This window comes from Phyllobates terribilis, unplaced genomic scaffold (genome assembly GCF_046119375.1).
Source record: "Phyllobates terribilis strain yellow unplaced genomic scaffold, ASM4611937v1 Scaffold_3__8_contigs__length_932513732, whole genome shotgun sequence".
Classification (NCBI taxonomy): domain Eukaryota; kingdom Metazoa; phylum Chordata; class Amphibia; order Anura; family Dendrobatidae; genus Phyllobates; species Phyllobates terribilis.
In genome coordinates this window covers 240,387,148-240,412,097 of record NW_027362763.1, presented here as the reverse complement: position 1 = coordinate 240,412,097, position 24,950 = coordinate 240,387,148, and the positions used below count along the sequence as shown (strand labels likewise).

General features: G+C 41.6%; 1 protein-coding gene across 4 annotated transcripts in view; it reads left to right on the top strand.

Annotated features, from left to right (window-relative positions):
- Window positions 1-24,950, top strand: part of U2SURP (U2 snRNP associated SURP domain containing) — a 73,049-nt gene that overhangs the window by 26,490 nt on the left and 21,609 nt on the right. For 2 of the 4 annotated variants that reach the window (XM_073674670.1, XM_073674668.1), the window contains exons 5-12: window positions 2,171-2,238; window positions 9,970-10,064; window positions 10,347-10,382; window positions 11,356-11,438; window positions 13,558-13,723; window positions 15,335-15,546; window positions 17,114-17,157; window positions 24,791-24,895. In XM_073674670.1, the coding sequence (XP_073530771.1) occupies window positions 2,171-2,238; window positions 9,970-10,064; window positions 10,347-10,382; window positions 11,356-11,438; window positions 13,558-13,723; window positions 15,335-15,546; window positions 17,114-17,157; window positions 24,791-24,895 (809 nt within the window). Of the gene's footprint in view, window positions 1-2,170; window positions 2,239-9,969; window positions 10,065-10,346; window positions 10,383-11,355; window positions 11,439-13,557; window positions 13,724-15,334; window positions 15,547-17,113; window positions 17,158-24,790; window positions 24,896-24,950 lie in introns of those variants that run through there. The other 2 variants (XM_073674669.1, XM_073674671.1) reach the window with 2 other exon arrangements.

Below are 24,950 nucleotides of genomic sequence, written 5' to 3'. Positions count from 1 at the left end.
ATACCAAAAGGACAATAATGGAAATTATACGTTGGGTGCAGTTTCCACTGCAAAATGAGGAGTTTATGTTCTGGTAATGGTGTCGAGAAGAGCAACCATGCCCACTCTGTACTCTTTGTGCTTTTAAAAGGAATCTGTCATCAGATTTTTGCCACCTAATCTGAGAGCAGCATAATGTAGCGACAGAGACCCTGAGTCTAGTGATGTAACTCACTGGTCTGCTTGCTTTAGTTTTGATAAAATCAGTTTTTTCAGGAGGAGATTATAAGTAGAGGACTAGTAAGCCTGCTGCCAGGAAGTCAGGCATATTCCTGAGCTCTGTATAACCCCATCACTGATTGGCAGTTTTCTGTCCATGTACATACAGTGTACACAGCTGCCAATCAGTGATGTGGGTGAGTTATACAGAGCTCAGCATTCAGAGAACTGCTAAGTCTGCAGCAGAGAAAACTGTGATTGTATCAAAACTACTGCAAGCAGTTCAGTAATTGACACATTGCTGGAATCAGGGTCTTTGCCCCTCCAGATGCTGCTCTCAGATGGGGTAACAAAAACCTGGTGACTGATTCCCTTTGAGCTTTAAGTAATATATTCTTATAAGCCAAATGTTGGTTTATAATAAACTAGGGATTGACAAGCGCACATTGACCAAATAGCATGCGGTTTTATTTCAGATTTTTGCGCTCGCCTTGTGATGTGAGACCACAGCACGGGAATAGCCTTACATACCCATAGCCCAGCTGCTGCTGCTCCGCTGCTTGGATAATCCAACGTTGATATATACCAAAAAGGAGATATGCGGGTGTGCTGCGCTGCTGGTGAAGAATTCACAGGATTCAGATGACTAGAAATGGATTGTAGTTTATTACCAACGTGTTATTATGACGACCGGGCCTGTTCCTCGGGGGAACCACAATAAAGATGCAGCCAAACAGTTTTCCAGCTGAATACAGATAATCTGTACTAGCATATCATATCAGATGCTATATGCTAATGACATTCTACTCCTGCTCTGCTGCGAGTGTGAGCTGAGTGTCAGTGCTCTGTGCTCCGATCCTTTCGCATGAGAGAATCACAGAACAGCTGCGGAGGAGACGGAGAAAGTAATTTCTCCATCTCCTCCATTGCCGGCGTCTATGGGAATCGCACTGCACTCAGGTTATATCTGAGTGCATTGTGATGTTTCTCACGCACCCATAGACTTATATGGGTGCGTGCGATCCGATTCACGGATGCAGTCACAGCATGCTGCAGTTGTTTTTGCATGTCTTATCGGCATGAGAAAATAATTGCAGGAGTGAGCTGCCCCATAGGGTAACATTCGGGCCGAGTGCAATCCGATTTTCTTTAATGGATTGCACTCATCCGATTACACCGAAAGTGGGCGCGAGCCTTTAAGCTGTAATTAGCACACCCGCCTTTCTCCTTTTTGGTAAATGTTGGTTTATAAGAATCTATTCTGTCAATGTGATTCCCTACAATGAAGATGTATAAATATAAAAGTGAAGGTTTACGCAAATTCAGTTTTTTGTCCCTGTCAATGCTCCGAATATCTGTGGAGAGACAATACCTTTTGTTTGAGTTATATGCAAGTCTTAAAAGGGTCTAAAAATGTAGAGGGTCTGATTTGTAAATTTTCTCAGCGCTATCAGAGCTAAGCAATGCAGATTTCTCTCCCCCACAATATAAAGAAAGCTTTGAGCCTGATCAATCTCTAAGTGCGGATAGTTTGTGTGGGTTGGGTCCCACTATAGATAATCAAGCCCCGAATCATTATTGCCTTTGTGCTGTTTATTGCCTCTAGTTTTTGCTTTTTTTAACCCTGTTTTCAATTTGTGTCATCTTTCTCTTTTTGAATCGTGCTTTGTTTTTTCTATCTTTTCCACTGTGGGCATGGTTTTTGTTTTCTACATGTTTTGGCTGATTCCTTAATTGCGACTTTTTAAAATGTCTCAGTTTTTACGCACCTATACTCCAGCCTCTTGAGAGAATTTTTGCACAAATGTTAAAAGTTCAGAAAGGGCATTTTTGATTTTGCGCAAAATTCATGCACCATTTGTGCCATTTTGAAGAGTTTGGTGCAGCAAACCTCAATGAATAGCATAAGACAAAAAGGAGAAAAGTGGCATAAAATGCAAATGATGAATTGGGCTCTTATTCTTTTTAATAGCCTTTAAAGAAAGGAGAGAAGGAAAAGAAGAAAAGTAATTTGGAGCTTTTCAAAGAAGAACTCAAGCAGTGAGTACATTTGTACACTTTTGTCATTATATAGGGGACTTTTATTTAATTCTGCTTTTGATGACTTCAGGGACATGTCTGTAGGGATGTCTCCACAGCTGCCCAGGAGACACTGGTTTGGTTACCTGACAGGTTGCCCCTGTGAATGCTGCAGGTGACCCCCAGATAGCTATGGTGAGGGAGCTGCAAGCAGTCCTAAAGGCATTTTAACATTTTGGGCTCAGTTTTCCAAGGATAAAAAGAAACTGTAAAGTGATGTTTTTGGCCACCCACCTAGAGTATGTGTTATGTGGACAAATGGGCACATATGGTATACATACACTTCTCACAAAAAGTTAGGGATATTTGACTTTCATTCAATATGTATGGAAAACTTAAAATCACTGTAGCGTGAACTTTTTATCATGAAAGTAGGGCATTTAAGTAGAAGCATGCAATAGTGATTTTCTAATCTCACACAATTTATTGAAATAGCAAACAGTGGTGGGTATACCCCAACAAAAAAATGGCAATGTTTCAATAACTTGTCATGTGGCTTTCAGCATCAATTACAGCTTGACAGTGACATCTCATGCTGTTCACAAGTGGAGTTATTGTCTGCTGAGGCATGGCATTCCAGTCTTCTTGAAGGGTGGCTCTCAGGTCATTGAGGTTTTGGGGTACAGAGCTACGAGCCTCTACATGGCGACTCTGCTAATCCCATAGGTTTTCTATGGGATTCAGGTCTGGAGAAAGTGCAGGCCGCTCCATCTGAGGTACCCCAGTCTCCAGCACCTGCTCCCTAATGATGTGACCTCGATGAGCTGGAGCATTGTCGTCCATGAAAGTGAAATTAGGCCTGTGTTGTTCATGCAGTCACAATGACTGGATTAATGTTATTCAAGTAGTAGGGGCTTGTCACTAAAGTGTAGGGCATTTCTGTATTGAGTAGACACCATCACCACCAAAGACTCGTCTGGTGACAACAGTGACTGATACATAGTGCTCTTCTTGACTAATTTAACATTGTTGGCGGCCATCATTTCTGCTCAGCATGAAACGACTTTCTTCAGTGAACAACACTGAGGCCCTCTGGTCCCTCGTCCAGCGTAGATGCTGCCAGGCCCATACAAGACGATGACGCCTGTGCCTGGTGGTGTGGTCAGGTACCCTTGCAGGTCGTCTAGCACGCACACCACACTGATGTAAACAGTTTTGAATGGTCTGAAGTGACACTTGGGTGCCTTTCATCTCTTTTAAATGTGCCTGGAGTTGTGTGGCATCTATCATCTGCCTCCGGAGGGCATTGTTCACAATGAAGCGGTCATGAGTGTGGGATGTGGCCAAAGGATGTCCACTTCTCTGCCTTTCTGCGACTCTTGCAGTCTCTCTGTATCTCTGTTGCAACCTGATGATGACACTCAGTGGTCACTTCTGTCTGAGAACACCCTGCTTAAAGCCTATCAATGGCGGGGGACTGGTGATCAATTGTTAGGTGTCGTCTTGGTCTCATGATGTCAAAATGTGAACAGCATGATGATGACGACTGTTTAAACCCAATTCTAATTGAACCCCAAAATTTATTGGCCGATTCATGAATCAAACACCTGTTGTGAATTTTGCCATTAAGCTCCTTGTTGGAGAACAGCCAGTTGTGCAAAAAGTACTGAAACATTGAACAGTTGGACATGTGCAATCAGAAGTTTAGAGACGGTCACATTAAGTTCACTTGAAAAGTTTAGAGTGCAGTTTAGGATCGTCCTGAAATTTCACCCGAAAGCGAAATATTCCTAACTTTTTGTGAGTAGTGTATATAGACAAGTGAATTTTTACTCAGTCATTCCCACTGCTTGCTTTAGTGCGCCTTAAAAAAGTTGTCCAGGTTTGGAATTTGTCTGCAATCACTCTTTGTGACTGCAGACTTCTGAATCTTCACTGTGCTCTGTCAGCATTCTCAGGTGTTGGTGGCGAGACCAGGTGATCACATGACTGCAAGTATGTGACATGCATACATGTGGTCATGTGCAGACTAGATGTGCCTTGCTCAATTTACTGCACTTCTAGTCAGAATGTGACCAGGAGTATGCAAATTGCATACTTGCGGTCATGTAAACTTCTGCTCTCGCCGTCTGCACTGGAGAATACAGACAGCACACGGTCCGCACACACAGGGTTAAGTCTTCCGTCACATATAGCAACTGCAGACTTTCATTCCAAACCTGGACAACCCCTTTAAGCACCACAAACATTTTTAACAATTGGCAGTACTGTCTACATCAGGGGTCTCAAACTCGGCTGGGTATATGGGCCGCAAATGGAAAAAATTTGAATTTGGGGGGCCGCATTCTTTGTTCAATGTGACATTTTTAGTGATACCATTTTTTTTGTATACACCTCTTGAACATTTTTGCCGTGTTTATTTTTTTATGGCTTGGGTCGTTATGGATGTGGCGATAATAAACGTGCACTTTTTTGTGTTTACTTTAGTTTACATATAAAACAGCATTTTTAGTGCCCAATATTTTTTCATGCTTTATTTTTATTTTTTTGATTTTTACAATTTTGTTTCCCCCAATTGGCCACATACAGTAATATTGTCTTACAATTAGCATCATATAGTAATAATGGCAGAAAAACAACCTGGCACTCAGAAGACTCGTGGGTTCTTTTAGTGATTTTTAATAGAGTAATGTAGTAAATAACAAATAAACAGACGTTTCGGTCACAATAGACCTTCATCGGTGTACTACAAAAGCAAAAAAATATAATAGTGAGTACCACATAGAAATATGCAATTCATATAACATAGGTTTGACAGAATGAGATCAAAATTCAATTGGTCATGGATAATGTACATACAGAAAATACAACATCGGGAAAAAAAGTAGAGGATCTGGGGAAAGGGGATGGGAAGGAGGACTAGGTTAGGAGGGAAAGGGAAAAATAAAAATAAAAAGTGACATACCGGATTTATTAAAGGCGTGATGCATTTGGGCCGCTGTCTGTAGAAATTTGTAAACTAGGGGAACACATAAAATTTTTTTTAAAAATAAAGAGGTCTAGAACAATGTAAGATGTGTGATGACACTTAGTGTAATTGGTGGCTATGAGGTAAGAAATACCCCGATAGGTGCTGTGGGATGAGGAACAATGAAGAGCCCATAATGTGTGAGGGCAGAGGAAAAAAAGCGTACCCGTTGCTTGCGGTAGGTACTTAAAGGTAATGGCCTGGTCGGTGCCGTAAGCTGTATAGAAAATGGAGTAATTAATATAATATCTATGAGATATAGGGGCATTAAGTATAGTAGGAGCCAAAAAAGGAAAACATACCCGTAGAAGAAAATAAATAACCAGAGGCAGTAGCCCGGTAGGAAGTTGTATGCTAAGGGAAAAAAATGGCACATTAAATGAAGCCCCAATAAGTATTAAGGATAAGGGGACCAGGGTAGGAGGCGTACCTGTATTTTAAAGGACGCAGGACGCGGTATCCACCGTTTGTCCAAGAGCATGTGGCAGGATAAGGCACCAGGGGTCTTTAAATAGGGGGTAGGAGGGGTGAAAGGTTGTAATAGGAGCCAATCATTGGTGGTAGTGGTGTGGGAACGCGCTTTACTAGATTCTGGGATAGGACCTGAAAACCGGAAGTAGCGTCAAATGACGCTATTCAGGTCCTGTAAGGAAAAACCGGTCACGTGACCGGAAGTGACATGTGTATGCGTTCCACACAGTGTTATATGCGTTCCACTGAGCAAGGGGAGCGCTGTAATACTTGTAACAGCGCTGTAGAGCAGAGGAGACCCACTAATAGATGTGTGGTTGCGTTCCACGCAGGTACCATGCGTTCCACAGAACGGTGGGAACGCTGTATTACTTGTGACGGCATAGTAGAACAAGGGAAAGCCAGGATGGGAGTCCAGGAAGGATGGGGATCAGGAGGAGGGATGCCATATTAGGATGGGATCTGGAGAAACAGAAAATGATAGCATAAGTTATTAAGGCAGAAAACACGGTGTATACCATAAAAACCACAATAAAGTGTAGTCATATCATCACGACCCCCTAAGCAACAAATAAAAGAGGTTCCAACAAATAATATACCTGTGGTCTTGGTAGTGAATTCATGTATATATGCAATCCGTGTTGTGTGGTAAGAATCAGTCGAAGTGGAAGAACTTAATTGATTACGAGGCACACACACATACACACACATATACATTTATATATATCTATATACACACATACACACCCATTCCGAGATGGCTATAGTCGTTCAGGTAAAGGAGCTGAGATCGTATTCCTTATTTAAGCCCCTTGGGGATAACGATTGTACCTCGTGGATCCAAAAAGCCTCTCTATATTTAAGAAGGCGGATACGGTCGCCTCCCCGTCTGGGAGGGGGTACGTGTTCAATCACTTGAAATTTTAGCTGTGCCACTGAATGGCCAGCTGACGCAAAATGTGATGGAACCGGTAGAAGAAGGTTTTTACAACTTATGGTCGATTTGTGTTTTGAGATCCTATCTTTAACACACTGGGTGGTTTCCCCCACATAAATGAGACCACAAGGACATTTAAGGATGTAAACAACATAGGAAGAGTTGCAGGTAAAGTAGTCCTTAATTTTGTACTGTTTCCCCGAGTGTGGGTGGTAAAAAGTGTCGCCTCGGATGATATTGTTGCATTGGTAGCATTGAAGACATGGGAATGTCCCGTTTTTGGGTGTGGACAGAAATCTTTGTCGAGGTTTAGTGATGGGGGTGCCTACGTCGGAATGGACGAGGCGGTCACGGATGTTAGTAGGTCTCTTGTAGCATGGTAAAAATGGAACTTTGAATTCTTGAACTGTAGGGTAGGCTGTTTGGAGTATGTTCCAATGTTGTCGTATTTTCTTGTGTATTATCGAGACTACAGGATGGTAGGTATGAACAAACGGCATACGGTTATTGGTGGAAAGACTGGGTCTGTTGGTGGGTTCTAGGGCTCGAGATAATGTATCAGGTGGGTAACCTCTGTTGAGGAACTTCTCTTTCATCTCGGTGATCCTAATGTCCCGTGTGGTAGGATTGCTAACAATTCGTTCAACGCGGTGGAATTGGGACTTGGGCACCGAGGTGAAGATGGCTTTGGGGTGGAGGCTGGTATAATGTAAGAGGCCGTTTCTGTCTGTGGGTTTAACATAAAGGTCCGATGAGAGGTGTCCTAGATTATCTTTTAAAATGGTAGTGTCGAGGAAGTTTGTGGATTCCTTGCTAGAGGAAATGGTGAACCGTAGGCCCTCCCAGGATGAGTTAAGGGTCTCAAAGAATAGTGATAGGGTTTCTATGGGTCCTGCCCAGATACAAAAAATGTCGTCAATATAGCGTTTCCACATCCTGGAATAGGTTTGGAAGAGTGGGTTCGTATATACCACCTCTTCTTCAAACGATGACATGAAGCAGTTTGCATACGGTGGGGCTACATTGGATCCCATGGCGGTGCCCTGTTTCTGTAAGTAGAAGGTATCCTGGAAGAGGAAGAAGTTTCTGGACAGGACCAAATGTAAAAGGTCTAGACAGAGGTGACTAATTTCAGGTGGTGTTTGGGACAACTCCAATAGATTTTTGACGCAAATGATACCCTTTTCATGTGGGATCGAGGTATATAAGTTGTTTACATCTAAAGTGACCAGTAGGGAGTCTGGGTGGACCTGTTTGATTTCTCTAATAATGGTAAGAAAAGCTCCTGTATCTAGAATAAAGGATGCAGTTTGTTTAACCAGAGGGGTCCGAATTTTCTCCAGAAAAATGGCCAAAGGTGAAAGAATAGAATCAGTGGCGGCGACGATGGGACGTCCCGGGGGATTCTCCATGTTCTTGTGTATTTTGGGTAGTATATAGAACACTGGAGTAATTGGGAATTTGTAAGTTAAAAATTCACAGGTTTTGATATCTATCGTCCCGTTTAGGGAATGGTGTTTCAATGTTTCGGAAATGGCCCCCCTGATCGTGAAAGTTGGGTCATGTGAGAGCTTCTGATAAACTGAGCTGTCATTCAGTTGTCTCTGGATCTCACCCAGGTAGAAGGATGTGTCCATCACCACTATCGCTCCCCCCTTGTCTGCCGGTTTTATGGTAATTGAGGGGTCGGATTGAAGTGTTTTGAGTGCCTGTCTATCCAAAGAAGATAGATTCTGGTGGTAGTGTACCCGGCCCAGGTCAATGTCCGACCGTAGTTTTAGAAAGGATTGTTTAATGAAATCGATAAAGGTCTCTGCTGCGTGATAATGTTGAGGGGGTCGATATGTGCTTTTGTTTTTCAAGCCTAAACTGGTTGCTGTGATACTAACGGAGTTGTTAGTGGGTATGGTGGTGTCAGTACCAGTTGTCTGGGAGAAATGTGCCTTCAGTCTGATGGACCTAAAGAACCTCTGCAACTCCATTTCTAAGCCAAATGTATTACATTTATATGATGGGCAAAAGGACAGGCCTTTTTGTAATACCGTTAGTTCCGCTATACTAAGCGATCGAGAAGAAATGTTCACAACCAATGGGGTCGTACCTGGGAACGTGTGACTCTGGTGAAGTTCCTGTCCCCTCCTGTTGGTGTCGCCTCTCCTCGTCCTCCTCCTCTTCTGTTGTATTTCTTCCGGTAACCTAAAAAATGATGAGTAGAGGTGGAAGGTTGATCTCGTCTGTCCGTCTCCGAGCCGGAGGAGGATAGATCGGTTGAGGAGCGTCCAGGATACCCCGGTCCATGTTTTATGGTAGAAAAGTCACGCCATTTGTAAACTCGATTTTTCTGGTAGTCCTCCGTATCACGGATAAATTTCAGCCTTTTCCTGTTTTCTGTGTCTCGACGATGCTGTTCAAGGTTCTGGTTCACCTTGATCTTTAAGGAGCTTAACTCTTCCGCGGAGGTCGTAGACGTCAGTTGGGATTCAATGTTAGAGATTTGTTCCTTCGATATGACTATTTCCTTCTGTAAAGATTCAATTGTTAGGGTCATCAAATCAAACGAGCATTTGTTCAAAATACGTTCAAACTTTAGACAGTAGTCTTCTTGGTTGCTAAAAAGAGTAGGGCGTAATGGGACCCTAAGTCCCCTTGGAATACGTTGAACTCGAACGTATTCAGAAAGAGTCGCACAGTGTAATTCAAGATTGGTGCAATGGCGTAGTTCCTTCTCCCAATCCCTGCTTCTTGCTTCCCTGGGCGGTATTTTCAGGAAGTCACAAGAAAAATTGGAGTTGGAGATGATCCTGGAAGTTTCCTCGGCGTTGTAGAAGAAGGTGTTAGTTGTCATGACACCACAGGGTGCTGGTATATAGAAACCAGATATATAAAATAAAAACTACCGCACTCCTGGAGTGGTGGTGGTGCCCAGGTAGGGTTACAAGCCCGTATAGATACAGAAAAACAACCTGGCACTCAGAAGACTCATGGGTTCTTTTAGTGATTTTTATGGGCAATGACAATGACGTCATACTCGCTGCGTCGACACGCAGATATCAGCTGCTGGCCTCTGATTGGCCAGCGGCTGGCATTGGAAATGCAGTGCTGGGAAACAGTCTCTGTGTGGCAATTCAGCGCTGCTGTCGGCGGCTCCTCCTGGACCAGGTCGGGATCGTCAAGGGGTCTGTGCCTGCGGGCCGCATAAAGCAGCCTCAGGGGCCGCATGTGGCCCGCGGGCCGCGTGTTTGAGACCCCTGGTCTACATCGTGACTTCTTGATGTATATTTTTTTATTCTTTCCTGATTTTTGCCTTTCATTGTAGGATTCAGGAAGAGAGGGATGAACGGCACAAAACAAAAGGCAGAACCAGCAGATTTGAGCCTCCACAGACAGATGGTGAAGGACAGAGGCGACCAGGTAAGTTTTCATTTTTCTTACAAGTTCTTATTGAATCTAGTTATCCTCCACAAACATGCCTAGGATAGATCTGATTTCTGATATGTGGTAAAGCTACGTCTTACAGTTTTTCTATCCTTTGGGAACCTCTGCTTCTTCGTCAAGTTGAATAGAGAGGGTCCTGCACATAAACACTTAAAACAACTTTTGCCTCTTCTCAGCAGACTATTATTCGTTGTGTATGTGTCATGATCAATACAAGTGATTTGTCTAAATTCTATTTTTTTTTTTATGTTTTTACAGTGGATCCTCAGTCAAGAAGAAACAGGACCTCTGGTGGTAACCTATTTAGTATATTCGGGAAGCACTCCAGCCAATACTTTATAAAAGTCACGTAGAGGCTCTTGTATATTCATGTTTTAGTTGATAAGCTATTTATGGCCGGTCTGCCATCATGCCATCCTGCCCCTCTAATGCAGCCGACACTTCCCACTATGCCCCTGGCTAGCCAGAGACGGGTGACGGAGTCCTGCCTGATGGCAATGGTGATAGATGGGTGACATACAACTGCTGTCCCTGGGTATTGTGCATTCAGCGCACACAGATAGTACAGACCATGAGTCATTCGCTTTATAACTGCAGCTAAGCAGTGTGAAGCTCTGCTGCCTGTGAGGTAATGAGGTAATGCAGCAGTATACTTCACAAGGGCGGGCATTCAGGACAAGGGCATCATCCTGGAATTCTCTGGAAGAAACTCGGCACAGACTAACGTCTGCTTTACACTGGAAAGTAAGCTCTGATACCGACGTTTCGACCTGTACGGTCGTCTTCAAGGTTATCTGTATGATGAGTGGTCGGCTACTTTAAAATTGTGCTGGCATGATCTCGCCATAGCAGGTCGTAGCACCGACAAACGCTCACCATACAGGTGACCTTGAAGAAGACCTGCGAAACGTTTCATGTATCTGAATACATTGTCAAATCTTTTGTAATAAACCATCACTTACCGGAACAAATTTTATTGGATAATTACTTGTGCCGAAGATAATTCTTCTACTATATGAGCACAGTATGCTCGTTGGCAAGCTTCTTTACTATTTATGTATTGATGATCAGACTGGGATCACATAGAACAGCTGCCCATAGTCAAAGGGGTATGGAAGCAACAAATGAAAGATCTAGAATATTGCTGCAGAGTTAGTATATGTTCACAAAATGCTGGAGTGCTTCTTTATATATTTGCCACCCTTCTTTAAATCTTTCCTAATTGCTATAGATTTGTCCATAGTAACTTCTTCTTTCCATTGTTCAGCTCTTGATGACTATGCCCCCGGATCACATGATGTTGGCGATCCAAGCACAACTAATTTATATCTAGGAAATATCAACCCTCAGGTAACATTGAGATCCAAAAGAGCTTTGTGTGTCTGACTTTGCTTTTCTTTTGCCTCCAGCAACCCATTGCTAGTTTGGAGATTGCACTTCTCAAACTCTTCCCCTTCCACATATGTCCATTAAATGCATAACTCTGATTATGGGAAAGGTTTGTAATCTATGTATTTGTGATGTGAAAACTGGTTTGACCCTTTTCAGTAATGTAGACGTCATAGCAGGAGGGTGGTTGAAGGTCCGTTACAGTCCTCCATTTCTGCCATTTTATCCCTGTAATCACCACATTCATTCCTGATCATGGGGCTGAAAAAGAGAACTTTCAGTGTCGGATTGGAATTGTGACCACCATCAGTTTCATGTGCACAGTCCTTGGCCTAGTGCATGCCCTCAGGCTATCTAGTTTGTACTTGTTAAGTCCCAGACAAGCCCTTTAAGTTATCTCTTAAAGGGGTGCTCCAAAACAAAAAATTATTTTAATCCTAAATCTCTATCTATTTAATGTCATAATCTAATGTTTTTTTTTTAACATACTTTAATTTAAAAAGTTCCTATTGTTCCCTCTTCTCTAACGGCTTTTTTTTTTTTCTTTCTTTTATTACTTTTTGTTTGAGAATTCCAGTGCATGCTGGGGTACTGAGATGAGTCATCCTCAGGGGCAGAGGCGGCTGTCACTGTTGCAGCCCCTTTCCCCATCCTGAAATGAAGCGTCATCAGTGACGTTCGTTTCAAGAGCTGTGCTAGTCCCTGCTCTCTCGCCAGCTGTGATGAGAAGTGACGAGTTGGCAAGACAACTTACAGACAGTGTGTATTGTAAAGAGAGAGCAAGTGAGCAAAGACCAGCGCCACCCCCGCAAATAATGTCATTGTCCGCTCTCTTGCTGGAACTTCACTTCTCATCAGAGCCGGCGAGAGAGTGCATTGCAACTGGGCACTGAAAATTATAGTGCATAGTGACAAGATCCTACTGAGGATGAATCGGAATTGACAACAGAACAGATGCATATTCAGTAGAACAGGTACTAGCCCAGCCCCTGAAACGGACGTCACTGATGATGCTTCATTTCAGGGTGTGGGCAGGGGCATACGGATGCATACATGCCCGCTAGTCCCAGCTCACAAACAGGCGAATACCTACAGCGCACAGTGTGTGCAATGGAGGATTCATAAGTCTACAGTCACACAGAGTGACTGCAGACTTATCAATTAAGACCGGACAAAGCCTTTAAAGGAGTTCTTTGAGTAGTTATTGGAGAATGGCCGTCATCACATATTTCAGGCTGCAACTTGTCCTAGGTGCGCATCAGGATGGTTGCAGCCTGCGGGAAAACTGCTGGAGACATGTCTCTGAGCGTTGTTAGAGCAAGTTCCTGACAGGCTAAGGAAAGCATCAAGAAATGATCTTCACTCAGTCTGACTGGTTTACAACTGGACACTAGCAGGGCTGAAACCTCTTCTCAGCTGACAGTGCAGAATGGACTCTTTTTTTTTTTTTTTTTTTTATATTCCTGCTCCATGCATCCGATATAAACCTGTTCTGCTCAGGTCAGAAGCAGGAGGAAAAAAAAGCCCGATCTGCTCAATCAGTCAAGGACAGGGTTATTTTCTTACATTTCAGCCTTTCTGCTCCGTGTCCATTTGTGAGACTGTCAGGCTGAGAGAGCGGATCAGAAATGCTCGATCAAAATTGTTCACAAAGCCCTTGCTCTAGCAGTGTTTTTTTTCAGTCTGAGACCACTCCTAATGCGTGCCGGTTGCAGCCTGAAATGTCACTGTGGCCTTTTTGGAGAATCCCTTTAAGTTATTGGTAAGTTTGTTGTTTATTTGTGAAGTTAGCCAAAGACTAGATAGTCAGAGTTTGTTATTCAGCGTGATGTCTTGGGTATCTCAAGGAGAGCGAAAGAGACAGGTGTTCTTTGTAGCTGCCATTCTCATTAGGACGTAGATGATGGTTTTGAACAGAAGACTCCCAGCTATTTCCTAGGCCTTATATGATACATAACCTGCTTTACTTTGGTGTGATGTGGATCTGTGTGAAAAGCCTTTCATTTTGTTCAGTTAATACACACCGGCCAGGGTTTGACATGTGGCAAAAATATTGATTGACATGTAATTACTTGTACAGATGAATGAAGAAATGCTCTGCCAGGAATTTGGGAGGTTTGGACCTTTGGCTAGTGTTAAAATCATGTGGCCTCGAACAGATGAGGAAAGAGCACGAGAAAGGAACTGTGGGTTTGTGGCTTTCATAAACAGACGTGATGCTGAACGAGCGCTGAAAAACCTGAACGGTAACTTTCCTTGTGTACTGGTAACTAGCCATTAAAAAACAAAGTTGTGTTTCCTAATGATTTCCACATTGTTAACCAGAATATTCCTTTATTGGCTATTCAGAAAATAGGTGAAGACTAGTGATGAGCGAGTAGGTTCTGTTAACCCTTTCGGCAAGCATGCTTGGGTGCTCACCGAGTATCTTGAGCATGTTCGGGTGTTATGTTTGAGTTACTCTGCGCGCATGATTTGCGACTGTTTGGCTGAGTTCACACGATGCGTTTTTCATGCGTTTCCGCGGCGTTTTTGCAGTTGCGTAAACGCCGCGGAAACACATGAAAAACGCATGGTAGAAGGGCAACAATGTTCCCCAATTGAAATCCGCATGTGCTGTGCCCATGATGCGGATTTTTCCACAGCGTAAACGCTGCGGTCAAAAATCCGCAGCATGTCAATTAATTTTGCGGAAACGCTGCTCTTTTGCCGCCATTGACTTGCATTAGACCGCATGGAATCCGCATCACTGTATATGTTGATGCGCTTTTCATGCGGTCTAATGTGCGGATGGTACCCGGGTGTGGATGAGAGGACTCTCATCCAGACCCAGGTACCATTAAAAAAAAAAAAAAGAATAAAATAAAAAATATATATATTCTCACCTTCTGACGGCCCGCGCAGCGCTCCTGCTTGATTCCCCGCACTTCGCGGTTGAATGAAGAAGGACCTTCGGTGACGTCAGAGTCATGTGACGGGTCACGTGACGCTGACGTCGGAAGGTCCTAAAGTCTTCACTGCCGGCAGCCGGGACCGATGAAGCAGGACACCGGGGGCCATCAGAGGGTAAAGTATATATTTATTTTTTATTTTTTGACATTCACACACTATATAAATCCATGCCGGTTGCATGGATTTATATAGTGTGAAGTTGACAAGCACTTTCCAAGTGATGCTAAAATCGCTTGGGAAGCGATTGTCAACCCGCATGCGGAAATGAAAGTGAAGACCGCTTCATTTCCGCATGTCCCTGGCAGGAAACCGCATGTACAATCCGCATGCGTTTTTTCCTGCCAGAGAGATGCAGAAACGCTCAGGAAAAAATCCTGAGCATTTCTGCATCGTGTGCACATACCCTTTGACAGCTTTAATACATGTGAGAAATGTCTGTTAGGCATTCCGCACATATATTAAAGCTGTCAAACAGACATTTCTCACATGTATTAAAGATGTCAAACAGTCGCGAATCATGCTCACGGAGTGACTCAAACATAACACCCGAGCACGCTGAAGATACTCGGGAATCTCGAGTAACGAGCATGCTCGCTCATCACTATTGATGACTTGTGTCGGAGGGAAACAAACTGCTGAGCCCCAATTGATTGCCAGAACAGGTCTCCTATTTGATTGGAGTTGCAGGGCGCACGCTCGACCTCCGCTGCTTCCATTCTCTGTGGGACTGCTGGAGATAGGAGAGTGCAGCGCTCACCTAACTCTGGCCATCCCGGACAGAGAGAATGTAACATTGGCAGCTGAGCATATGCACCTGTCCTGGCAATTGGTTATAATATCAGCTTTAAGATCCCCTCCGATCTTATCCTCATTTTTCTCAAAAATTGTTTTCTTTTTCACTACAGGAAAAATGGTTATGTCATTTGAAATGAAGCTAGGATGGGGAAAAGCAGTTCCAATCCCCCCACACCCAATATATATTCCCCCGTCTATGATGGAGCACACCCTTCCACCCCCTCCATCCGGTTTGCCTTTTAATGCCCAGCCTAGAGAACGCCTGAAGAATCCTACAGCTCCCATGTTGCCACCACCGAAAAATAAGGAGGATTTTGAGAAGGTAATTGGATTAGCAGAGTTTGCCTGACAATCAGAGGTGTTATGTTCCTAGTTTAAGCACATAAAGTATCACATAGCCCTTCTGCTCAGCTGTTCATCCATATACACACGTGTCACCTTGTAGCTCTCACAGGTTAGTACATCTCCTATAATAGCTGGGCCCCCTGCTTTTACAAATGTAGTTCCTCCCATATACATATATTTGGGATTTGTAGCCTGGATAATGCATTGTCCTATGGGAAAATTGTGTAATCCCTTGTAGAACAGCTGTGAATTCTGAGCTATAAAGGCTTGTTCGTGGAAATGTTATTAGTATTTGGACACATACAGGGCTTGGTTAAAAAAAAAAAAAAAAAAAAGTAGATATTATATAATTATACTTTTTGGTTTTCAGAATTATTTAATTTAGGTTATATTTACATGCAGCAGAGTTGTTGCAGAAATTACTGTTACCGTTTGTCTGAATGGATTGTGGCGTAATTAATTTAAAGGGAATCTGTCACCATGTTTTTGTCACCTAATCTGAGATCGCAGCATAATGTAGAGACAGAGACCCTGATTCCAGTGATGTGTCACTTACTGGGTTGCTTGCTGTACTTTTGATAAACTGCTGCTGATAAAACAGTGATTTTATCACTAGAGGACTAGTAAACCTGCTGCCAGGTAGTCCTCCATATCCCTGAGCCCTGTGTAACTCTGCCCTCTTCACTAACACTGAGTGGCAGCTTTCTGCCTATGTACAGTGCCCCCAGAAAGTGGCGTGGGCAGGGTTATACAGAGCTCAGAATTCAGAGAATACTGCTTTTATCAAAACTGCAGCGACAAGTAAAGTAAGTGATACATCGCTGGAATCAGGGTCTCTGCCCCTGCATCATGCTGCTCTCAAATGAGGTAGCAAAACTTAATGATAGATTCCTTTTAATTGCTAAAAAAACACACAACCCTGTTCACATGAATGGAAGAGATTTTTCTGTTACAGAAGTTTTTGCTTCAGGTTTTTACAGCGTGTGAATTCTCCTCTTATCTGAATTCATCAGTATGGAGAATATTTTCTGGACCTTTAGCGCCCAGCATCCTTCTGCTATAATTTGTGTCCAGGCTTCCTTGAGGTCTGTACACATGGTTTTCCTCTGCCTATTCCATTGAGATTATTTTGCTTTTGAACCAAATTGCTAGCACTTAACCAAGCTCTGGATGTCACCTTTTCTCCTCTATTTTGTGTGTAGTGTTATCACTGAGGCTTCTCTGTAGATATAAGCCTGTGCTTTGCTGTATTCTAAAAGCCTCCTGTAGGGTCTAGGCCAATGCTCATTATTTGTAGCCCACCTTGCCTTGTCATTTCCAGTGTAGTACCTATTTACTGCTTGAATGTGATGTCAGGACTTTCCAGCTATTACCCATTTGATAGGCACTTACCTTGTTAGGTGTTTAGTGTGACTTTCACAAAGTGCCTACAAAAACTTATACTAGATATTTAGTGTTTTGCAATGAATATGTATATTTTTTGCTTGTTTGTTAACAATACTCACATATTCTATGTTTATTATCTGATGTGACTTCATATACAGACTCTGTCGCAAGCCATAGTCAAAGTGGTTATCCCAACAGAAAGGTACATTTTTTTTCTTTATTATTACTCATATGACTTAGAAAATATCCCCATCAGAACTCAAAGAATTGGTTGGCTGTCTTGACGGGCTGACTGGTGCTTCACTGAGCAAAAGTTTAATAATTATGTTTGTTTCCACTGAAGTGCGGCTTGTACATCTTCTGGCGAGCTTTTAGTACTGTCCTGCTGCCAGAAATGCTGCAACCCAAAGACTCCATTAAAGCCAATGTATTAACATGAAAACCAAAAAAATGACCAGCACCTCCATATAGTGTGAACAGGTGCAAGCTGCAATGACTGCATAACATACAGAAAAAGAACAGCAGCACTCTGTAAGGGCAAGAGATATATACAAACGCTGAATACATGAGATCTAAACTGCATTGTTGCTAAATATAATGTACTTACAAAAAATGAAGGCGCTTAGCGCATAAATTGGCCCATTCATGTATTCAGTGTTTGCATATTTCTTGGCCCTTACAGAGTGCTGCTGTGTTCTTTTTTTTGTCTGTATTAACATGAGTAATATGTATTAAAATGTAAATTATGAATTCATTTTTCCAGATAGATATGTGCATGCAAATAGATGAGAAGATCACTCTGGTGAAATCTGTAGCTGCATTTACACTCAAATATTATCGTGAGTGAGCATTCTTAACTGCGTCTGTTTCACAATAATCTTTCAGTGTAAACAGGCTGCCAGTGACTGAGCAAAACCACTCGTTCATCAGGTGAAAGGATCATCATTCTAGGCGGTGCATCATCCCGTGTAAACAGGACTCGCGCATTGATTACTGCAGTCTGCCTGTGTAAACAGGCTATTAAAAGACCGCTAATGTCTATGCTAAGGTTTACCTTTCAGCAGTCGTTTTATGCCCCCCTGTCAGTCCCTGTAAATGGATCATAAGACTGCCACTTATTCCCAGAACAACTTGGTAATCATACACATGTGGCTTCCCAGAGATTGGCTGCTTAAAAAAAAAAATTGACACCATAATAAAAGGGACAGGACACTGAAGTAATTGGGCTCGTTGAGAATTTTATGACAGAAGTATCGATTTTTATAACTTAAATTCTCAATTTGGAAGTTTAATTTCCTCTATAAGGGGAATTAAAGGAACATGTCCACTGATTCATGCTGCTTGAACCACGCCGCACCGCTTTAGTATTAAACAGACATGGCAGCCAATCTTATTCATTCTGCCCAAACCTGAGGCAGTGAGAATCAACGCATCGGTTCACTTTAAAGAGTCTAACAGGATATTTCACCATTTGCCCACAGCCATGAATAGTATTAAAACAACGAATCTAGCAATACTTGCCGATTTTATTCTCTGGAAGTCCAGTGCCATGTCCATGGTCCTTCCTGCCAGTTTTGTGTTCAGAGAAAAACCAATAAGTGTAGATACTCAATATGGGGTGCCAGAAGAAGAAATACCACATGAGAAAAATAACTCTTAATAATCTTATTAAAGTATATAAAAATGTAACTCTTATAAATATAAAATGGCAAATACAAGATATTAAGGGTATGTCAGGAACACCAGAAATATGGTGAACAGACCCTAGTCGACCCTACAAAACTGTCAGCCTACCTGACTGCGGAGATTGGCATCCTAAAGAGTCGACATGGTGTCAGAGGTCCCTGAAAAATTCTAATGTCACCTGCGCTAAACAAATATATACACAGGGTATAAGAATATACCACCCTACCGGGGTCTCGCATGTAATTTCTGTGTAACCACCATTAATTGTGGAGAAAGTTATTTTTATGGGGTTTTTCTTCCGTGGTATTTCTAGTTTTGTGTTCATCTTGCTGCAGTAGTCACATCCCATGTGTCTCAATCGCTGGCTTCAGGTGTAATGATCAGTTCTCATTAGTCATCCCATTATCACAGACTGGGTTACATTGGAAAGTCAGACGTTGGGTATGTTCACACAGCATCTTTTTCTGCTATTCTTTGAGTGGGTTTGGTAAAAAAATTTTTTTAAAAAAGCGCTAACCAAATTTATTAAAATAATGGTCTTATTATACTGTGTGCAAAAACAACTTGCTGTTCATATATTCAGACTTAAAAATTCAGGCTTCCAAAAGATATCAAGTATTTTTAAAAGAAGGAACATGTACATACTTAATGTTTAATAAAGAAGTCAATGAGGAGGTTAAAAAGACACTTATGCATCTTTTGTGAACTTTTGGTCACCATTTTTGCTGAAAAGAACACTAGCGTTTTCTAAAAGTGCCAACAAAAAGATGTCAAAGCTGAAGAAAAGTAGAAAAAAGTTTGATAAAACACCTTGGTGCTGCCAAAAAGAACAAGTGCTTCATGTTTACAAAACTCCAGAGAGAAGGAACAAGTCCTGAAGCATCTTCTGCTTGAAAAATGGCTGTATTTGAGCGCCGGAGAAAGAACTTACCCTTTACATAGATAACGCGGGATCCACCATTCACAGTAAGTAACTAGGACCTCTCACGCCATGCACATCATATTGGGAAGCAACTTGTCTTCTACTGAGCTTTTTGAGCAGTTCAAAACTGAGTTTTTCAAGAACACTGCTTCTGAAATGCTCCTTTATTTTGGAGTTTTTCTTTCCTGAAGAGGTTTTGGAAAAAAATGTTTTACCTGCAGTGTTTTGGTTTTTTTTGCAGCCTTTTGATTGGACAGTGCTAAGTTTAGAACAGATGCCACCAGAATCTGCTTCAAAAAGTGACCTGTACTTTCCCCCTCCCCAGCAGGTGTTTTTCAAATCCTTTTCAGGATAAAAAAAACTAAACTCTTCATATGAACAGCAAAGTGGAATTCCCAATAAAAATAAATCTGAAGTTTTTTAAGCCGTTTTTGAGGAAGATTTTGGTGTCGCAGTAAGAACTTAACCTTATAAAAGTTTCTCTTGTCTGATTGCTGTAAAATAAATAAATACATTAAAATCTGGAAAAACTGTCCTCAGAAGAATGAAGAAAACTGGCCAAAACTCATGCAATAAAAATGTAAAAAAATATGTTTTAGAAAAGCCTTGTTAAAGATGAAGAAAAAAGGAGGCTTATACATTCCTTTAATCTGCAGTTGAAGAGCTGCTAACTTAAATGTTAGGGTTTTTTTGTGTGGTCGTTCATAGTTAGATCAGGATACTGTACTCTTGCTCAGTGAAGTGCAGTCTTTTCTTCAAGATGAAAAAGCAACCTTACTTTAAAATAAATGAATCAAACTCAAATTCACAAAGACTTTGACATTGGCCCTGGTGAGCAACACCACAGCTGAACTGTCTGCGGCAGCGGGGGACCAGGAAAACATCAAGGGAAGGAATGGGAAAGTATTTTGACCAGACATTGGTACGATCGACTCCAATAAATGTGGTTGTTGTCATAATTAAAGCACCTATTGGCCAAATATTATTATTCATAGCACAACTCTTATTGATTTGTATTGTATTTCCCCATTCTGAAAGTGATGCCTTCTTAAAAGGCCTTTGGATGTAGCCATTGATGTCGAGATAGGTTTCACATAACAGAAAATAACTTTTATTTTTACTGTATTGGTGCTCCACTGGAAATTTACCAGATTAAGCTGCACCATTGTGCTAAGCACCCGAGCTTCTCATAGCCTTATACAATTGTAGTGCTTTTCTTCCATATTCATAGACATTAATTTCTCTGGTATAGGTTTCTAGGACCCACATGTGTTTGTCTTTTTTTTTTTTTATTGTATTTGACAAACTTAGTTAAACCCCTTGTGAAGCTTTCTGGACCTCTGCCCCCTGAAATGTACTATTACACTTTTATGATATTGAGAAAATATATATTTTTTGTTTGTTTTTTTTTATTCACTTTTATGAATTAGTAGTTTTCAGTTGTAAATATGAAACGGCAGCAGTAACTCCTAAATAACGCATAGGGTCAGTTATACAAATCATATTTCATGTCTGCATTCTCCCATGCTAATTTTATTGATGCATTTATTTAATGGTGTCAAATACTACCTTTTGGAGGAGGCAGGAAGAGTTTGTCCTCTTTCTGGCATTTATCCTTATTTCTTTTTTTAATTTAAAAAAAAAAAAAAAGAAAAGCAATGTGGATCTGAAATATGCTTCTGTAGAATACAAGTACCAAGCATTTTGCCTGTGACAGAAGGTCAATCTTTTTTTTTAATCTTATTTTTATTTTCTAATTTGTGTAAAAGCTTAGGGTTTTCTTTTGATGACCATTTTCTTAGCTGGTGTCGGCATGCAGTCTGTAGAGAAGTTGCATGCCCGCTTTAAAATAAAAATAGGCGGGTGGTTATTTTTTCCCCGTAATATATATACAGTTGCAATCACAATTATTCAGTTGACAAATTGTAATTATTATAAATTAGGTTTATAAGCCAATGTGTATACTTTCTGCATTTCTTTTTTTACAATGATCTTTTGAAACAGGAACAATTTACAGAAGCTAAACCTGTGTAAATGTGTCTACTGTAGTGTAAGTTTGCTAATATTCTTACCGACCTCCGTCTTCCTCAGTTTCCAGTGCTGCTCTAGATCTCTTCCCTCTCACATGACTTCCATTCCAACTCTCCAGATCACTTTTGGTTTGCGTGAGCCGGAAGTCACTAATAAAATGTAAGTCTATGAAGCCTCAATCTGCTGATCCGTAGACTTACCTTGTACAATCGACATCCAGCTCACGCATAAACCCCAGTGTGATCCAGAGAGTTGGAATAAAAGTCACACGAGTGAGAAAATGACCAAAACTGCGATGGAAACTGGGGAACATTAAGGAAGGTAAGAATATCAACATATTTACACTACGTTAAACAATCATTTACGCAGGTTTAGCTAATAAAAAAAATTATTGGGAGTGCTTCTTTAAATAGCTCAATGCAACTAATATGACAAAATTCCACCTTTACTGATTACTGTAGAACTCAGAATTATTCATCCCCTTCATGACAATGGTTTTTAGTACTCAGTAGAGCACCTTTTGCTGTTATGACTTGATCGCAAGACTTCTGGCAGCGTTCCTCAGATATCTTAGCACATTCCTCTTAAGCAATGGTCTCCACTAATATTCTTGGGTTTGCATGTTGCAACCTCCTTCAAATCCTACCAAAGATTTTTTATGGGGTTCAAATCATGTGACTGATAGCTTCTCCGTAATATCCAAGGATTTCTTCTGAAACCAAGCTTTGAGGTATAAGTGGGATCAGTGTCCTGTTTGAAAGTTCTGTGACGCCCATAGAAAATCTGATATTTTCTCCTAGGATTTCCTGATACTTGATGGAATCCATATTGTGCTCCACACTCTGCAGGTTTCTAATGCCTGAGGGAAGCAAAGCAACCACAGAACATCACTGAGCCACTGCTATGCTTCACTGTAGGTAGGGTGTTATTTTCAGCGTATGCTTCATTCTTTCTTTTCCAGACATACCGCTTATTAATTTGCATAAAAAGTTCCACTTTTATTTCATCATGGAAAGGAATCCCAAAACCTCTGACTTTTATTTTAGTTTTTTTAAGCATATTGGAGACTACTTTTCTTGTGCCTTTGGGTCAGTAGAGATGTATGTCTTTGAGTACAAACACTGGGACCTTCAGTGATTTGCATGCATTCTACTGTGCAAATTGAAACCTCAGGGCCTGGTGCCTCCGAAATCTTACTGCAGGTCTTTTGCAGCCACACAAGGGTTTTTGACCTCTAGCTCCTAGGATTCTGGAGAAGTTCTTCTTCTTTCTACCAGTTCCAGTCAGTGTAGCCAGTGTTTCTATAACTTTGAACCTGTGAACTCTGCTTTCAGCTATATCTCTAGGAACAGTCATTACTATCAGTAACAGTCTTTACTATCTTTTTGTATTCTTTTCCTTGTTTGTGCAAGGCAATGATCTCTTAACTTTATGGACAACTTTCTTGACTACTTCAAATTTCTAAAATGCAGTCATATGTGACACTTAACAGACTCCTTGCCAGTCCAGATATTCAATGTGTTTTATCTCGGGAACATCTGATGTAACAAATGAAGCCCTTGATTTGTTGTGACAGAGACAACACCTGACTTGTAAATGTGTGCTCTTATATGGGATACTATTCAGGGGGTGAATAATTCTGTGACTCAATAAAAGTGGCATTTTGTGATGAATTTGGAGAAACCACTTGTTACATTAATTGTGTTGAGATATATAAATTTGTTTAATTTAGTTGAATGCAAACATCGGGAAGTTTGTATATTTTGCTAATAAACCTAATTTAGAATGTGGGATGAATAAGGTTGATTGCAATGTATGGTAAAATATATATTCTCGCATTAATGACCACCCCTCTATTTTTCATTAAAACTATAGTCCCCCCCCACCCCAAAACAAAAAAGGCATATATTAATAAATGTTAGTGATGAGCAAATAATTCTTAATTGTCTTTTTCTTTTTAGAAATATTGGCATCATTTAAATATTGGCATCATTTGCTTAAGGAACAATAGGAAGTGTAGTTACATATTTTTTGTTCATATTTAAAGGGGTATTCGGGTTTATATAAATGATCCCTATCCACTGGATTGGTGATAATTGTTCTATCAGTGTGAGTCTCTCCATATTATGTGTGTGACCACATGCTCCTTTAATCATTACAGTAAAGTACATGCAACACTATCGGAGGACCCACACCGATCTTGTAGACTTGATTGCTTCTTTAAATCACTTCCAATTGTAATTTCTAAAATGCCAATATCTCTGTAAGAAGCAAAATAATCCCCAAATGTTTGCTATGATTTGGCTGGAAATCCTTTGATTGTAGCAACATGATCCTTGTTACAACCATGTAGCTTAAAAGCTTAGTTGTTTCTCCATGCTTTTTTTGGGACTGATCCCTCAGCTGCTATAGGACCTCCCAAATCTAACTAAAGCCCCCGTCTCGCATAGCGAGATCGCTGCTGAGTCACTGTTTTGGTGACGCTACAGCGACCTCATCAGCGATGTATCTGTGTGACACTTTGCAGCGATCAGGCCCCTGCTGTGAGGTCGCTGATCGCTGCAAAATGTCCTGGACAATTTTTTGGTCTTTGCCCTGCCGCTGGTCAGCACACATCGCTGTGTGTGACCAGCGGGAGCAGCGATCAGGCTGGTAACCATGATAAACAGCGGGTTACTAGGGGCACACGCGCACTTAGTAACCCGCGGTTTATCATGGTTACCACTCTGCTACGGTGAGCGGTAACCTCCCGCTCACCGTAGCAGAGTGGTAACCATGATAAACAGCGGGTTACTAGGTACGCGTGTGCCCCTAGTAACCCGCTGTTTATCATGGTTGCCAGCCTGCTCCTGCTTCAGCAGGCTGTTAACCAGGAGCAGGACATCATGGAAAGATTCTTTCCACGATGTCGCTGCTCCCCTGATCGCTGGTGAGCCTGCCTGACAGCTCACCAGCGATCACATAGCGACGCAGCAACGATCCCTGACAGGTCGTATCGTTATCGGGATCGCTGTAGCTTCGCTAAGTGTGACGGGGCCTTTACATTTACAGCCATATGACAGTGGACACTCTCACGTACACCTCATGTCCATGCAGTATGTTAACACATTGCCGAGTCTGTAGTAACCAGTGTAGGTGGAGCCAACTAGTAGGTAGGGTGTGAATACATTTTTCTTTAACTCTGCTGTCGTTGTAGGAATTTACTCGCTCTGATCCATCGCATGATCGAGTTCGTGGTGCGTGAAGGTCCAATGTTTGAAGCTATGATCATGAACAGAGAAATCAACAATCCCATGTTCAGGTATGGACGTCGAGGGGTTATTGTTGGAACAATTGTATTTTTACTGTCTCTAAAA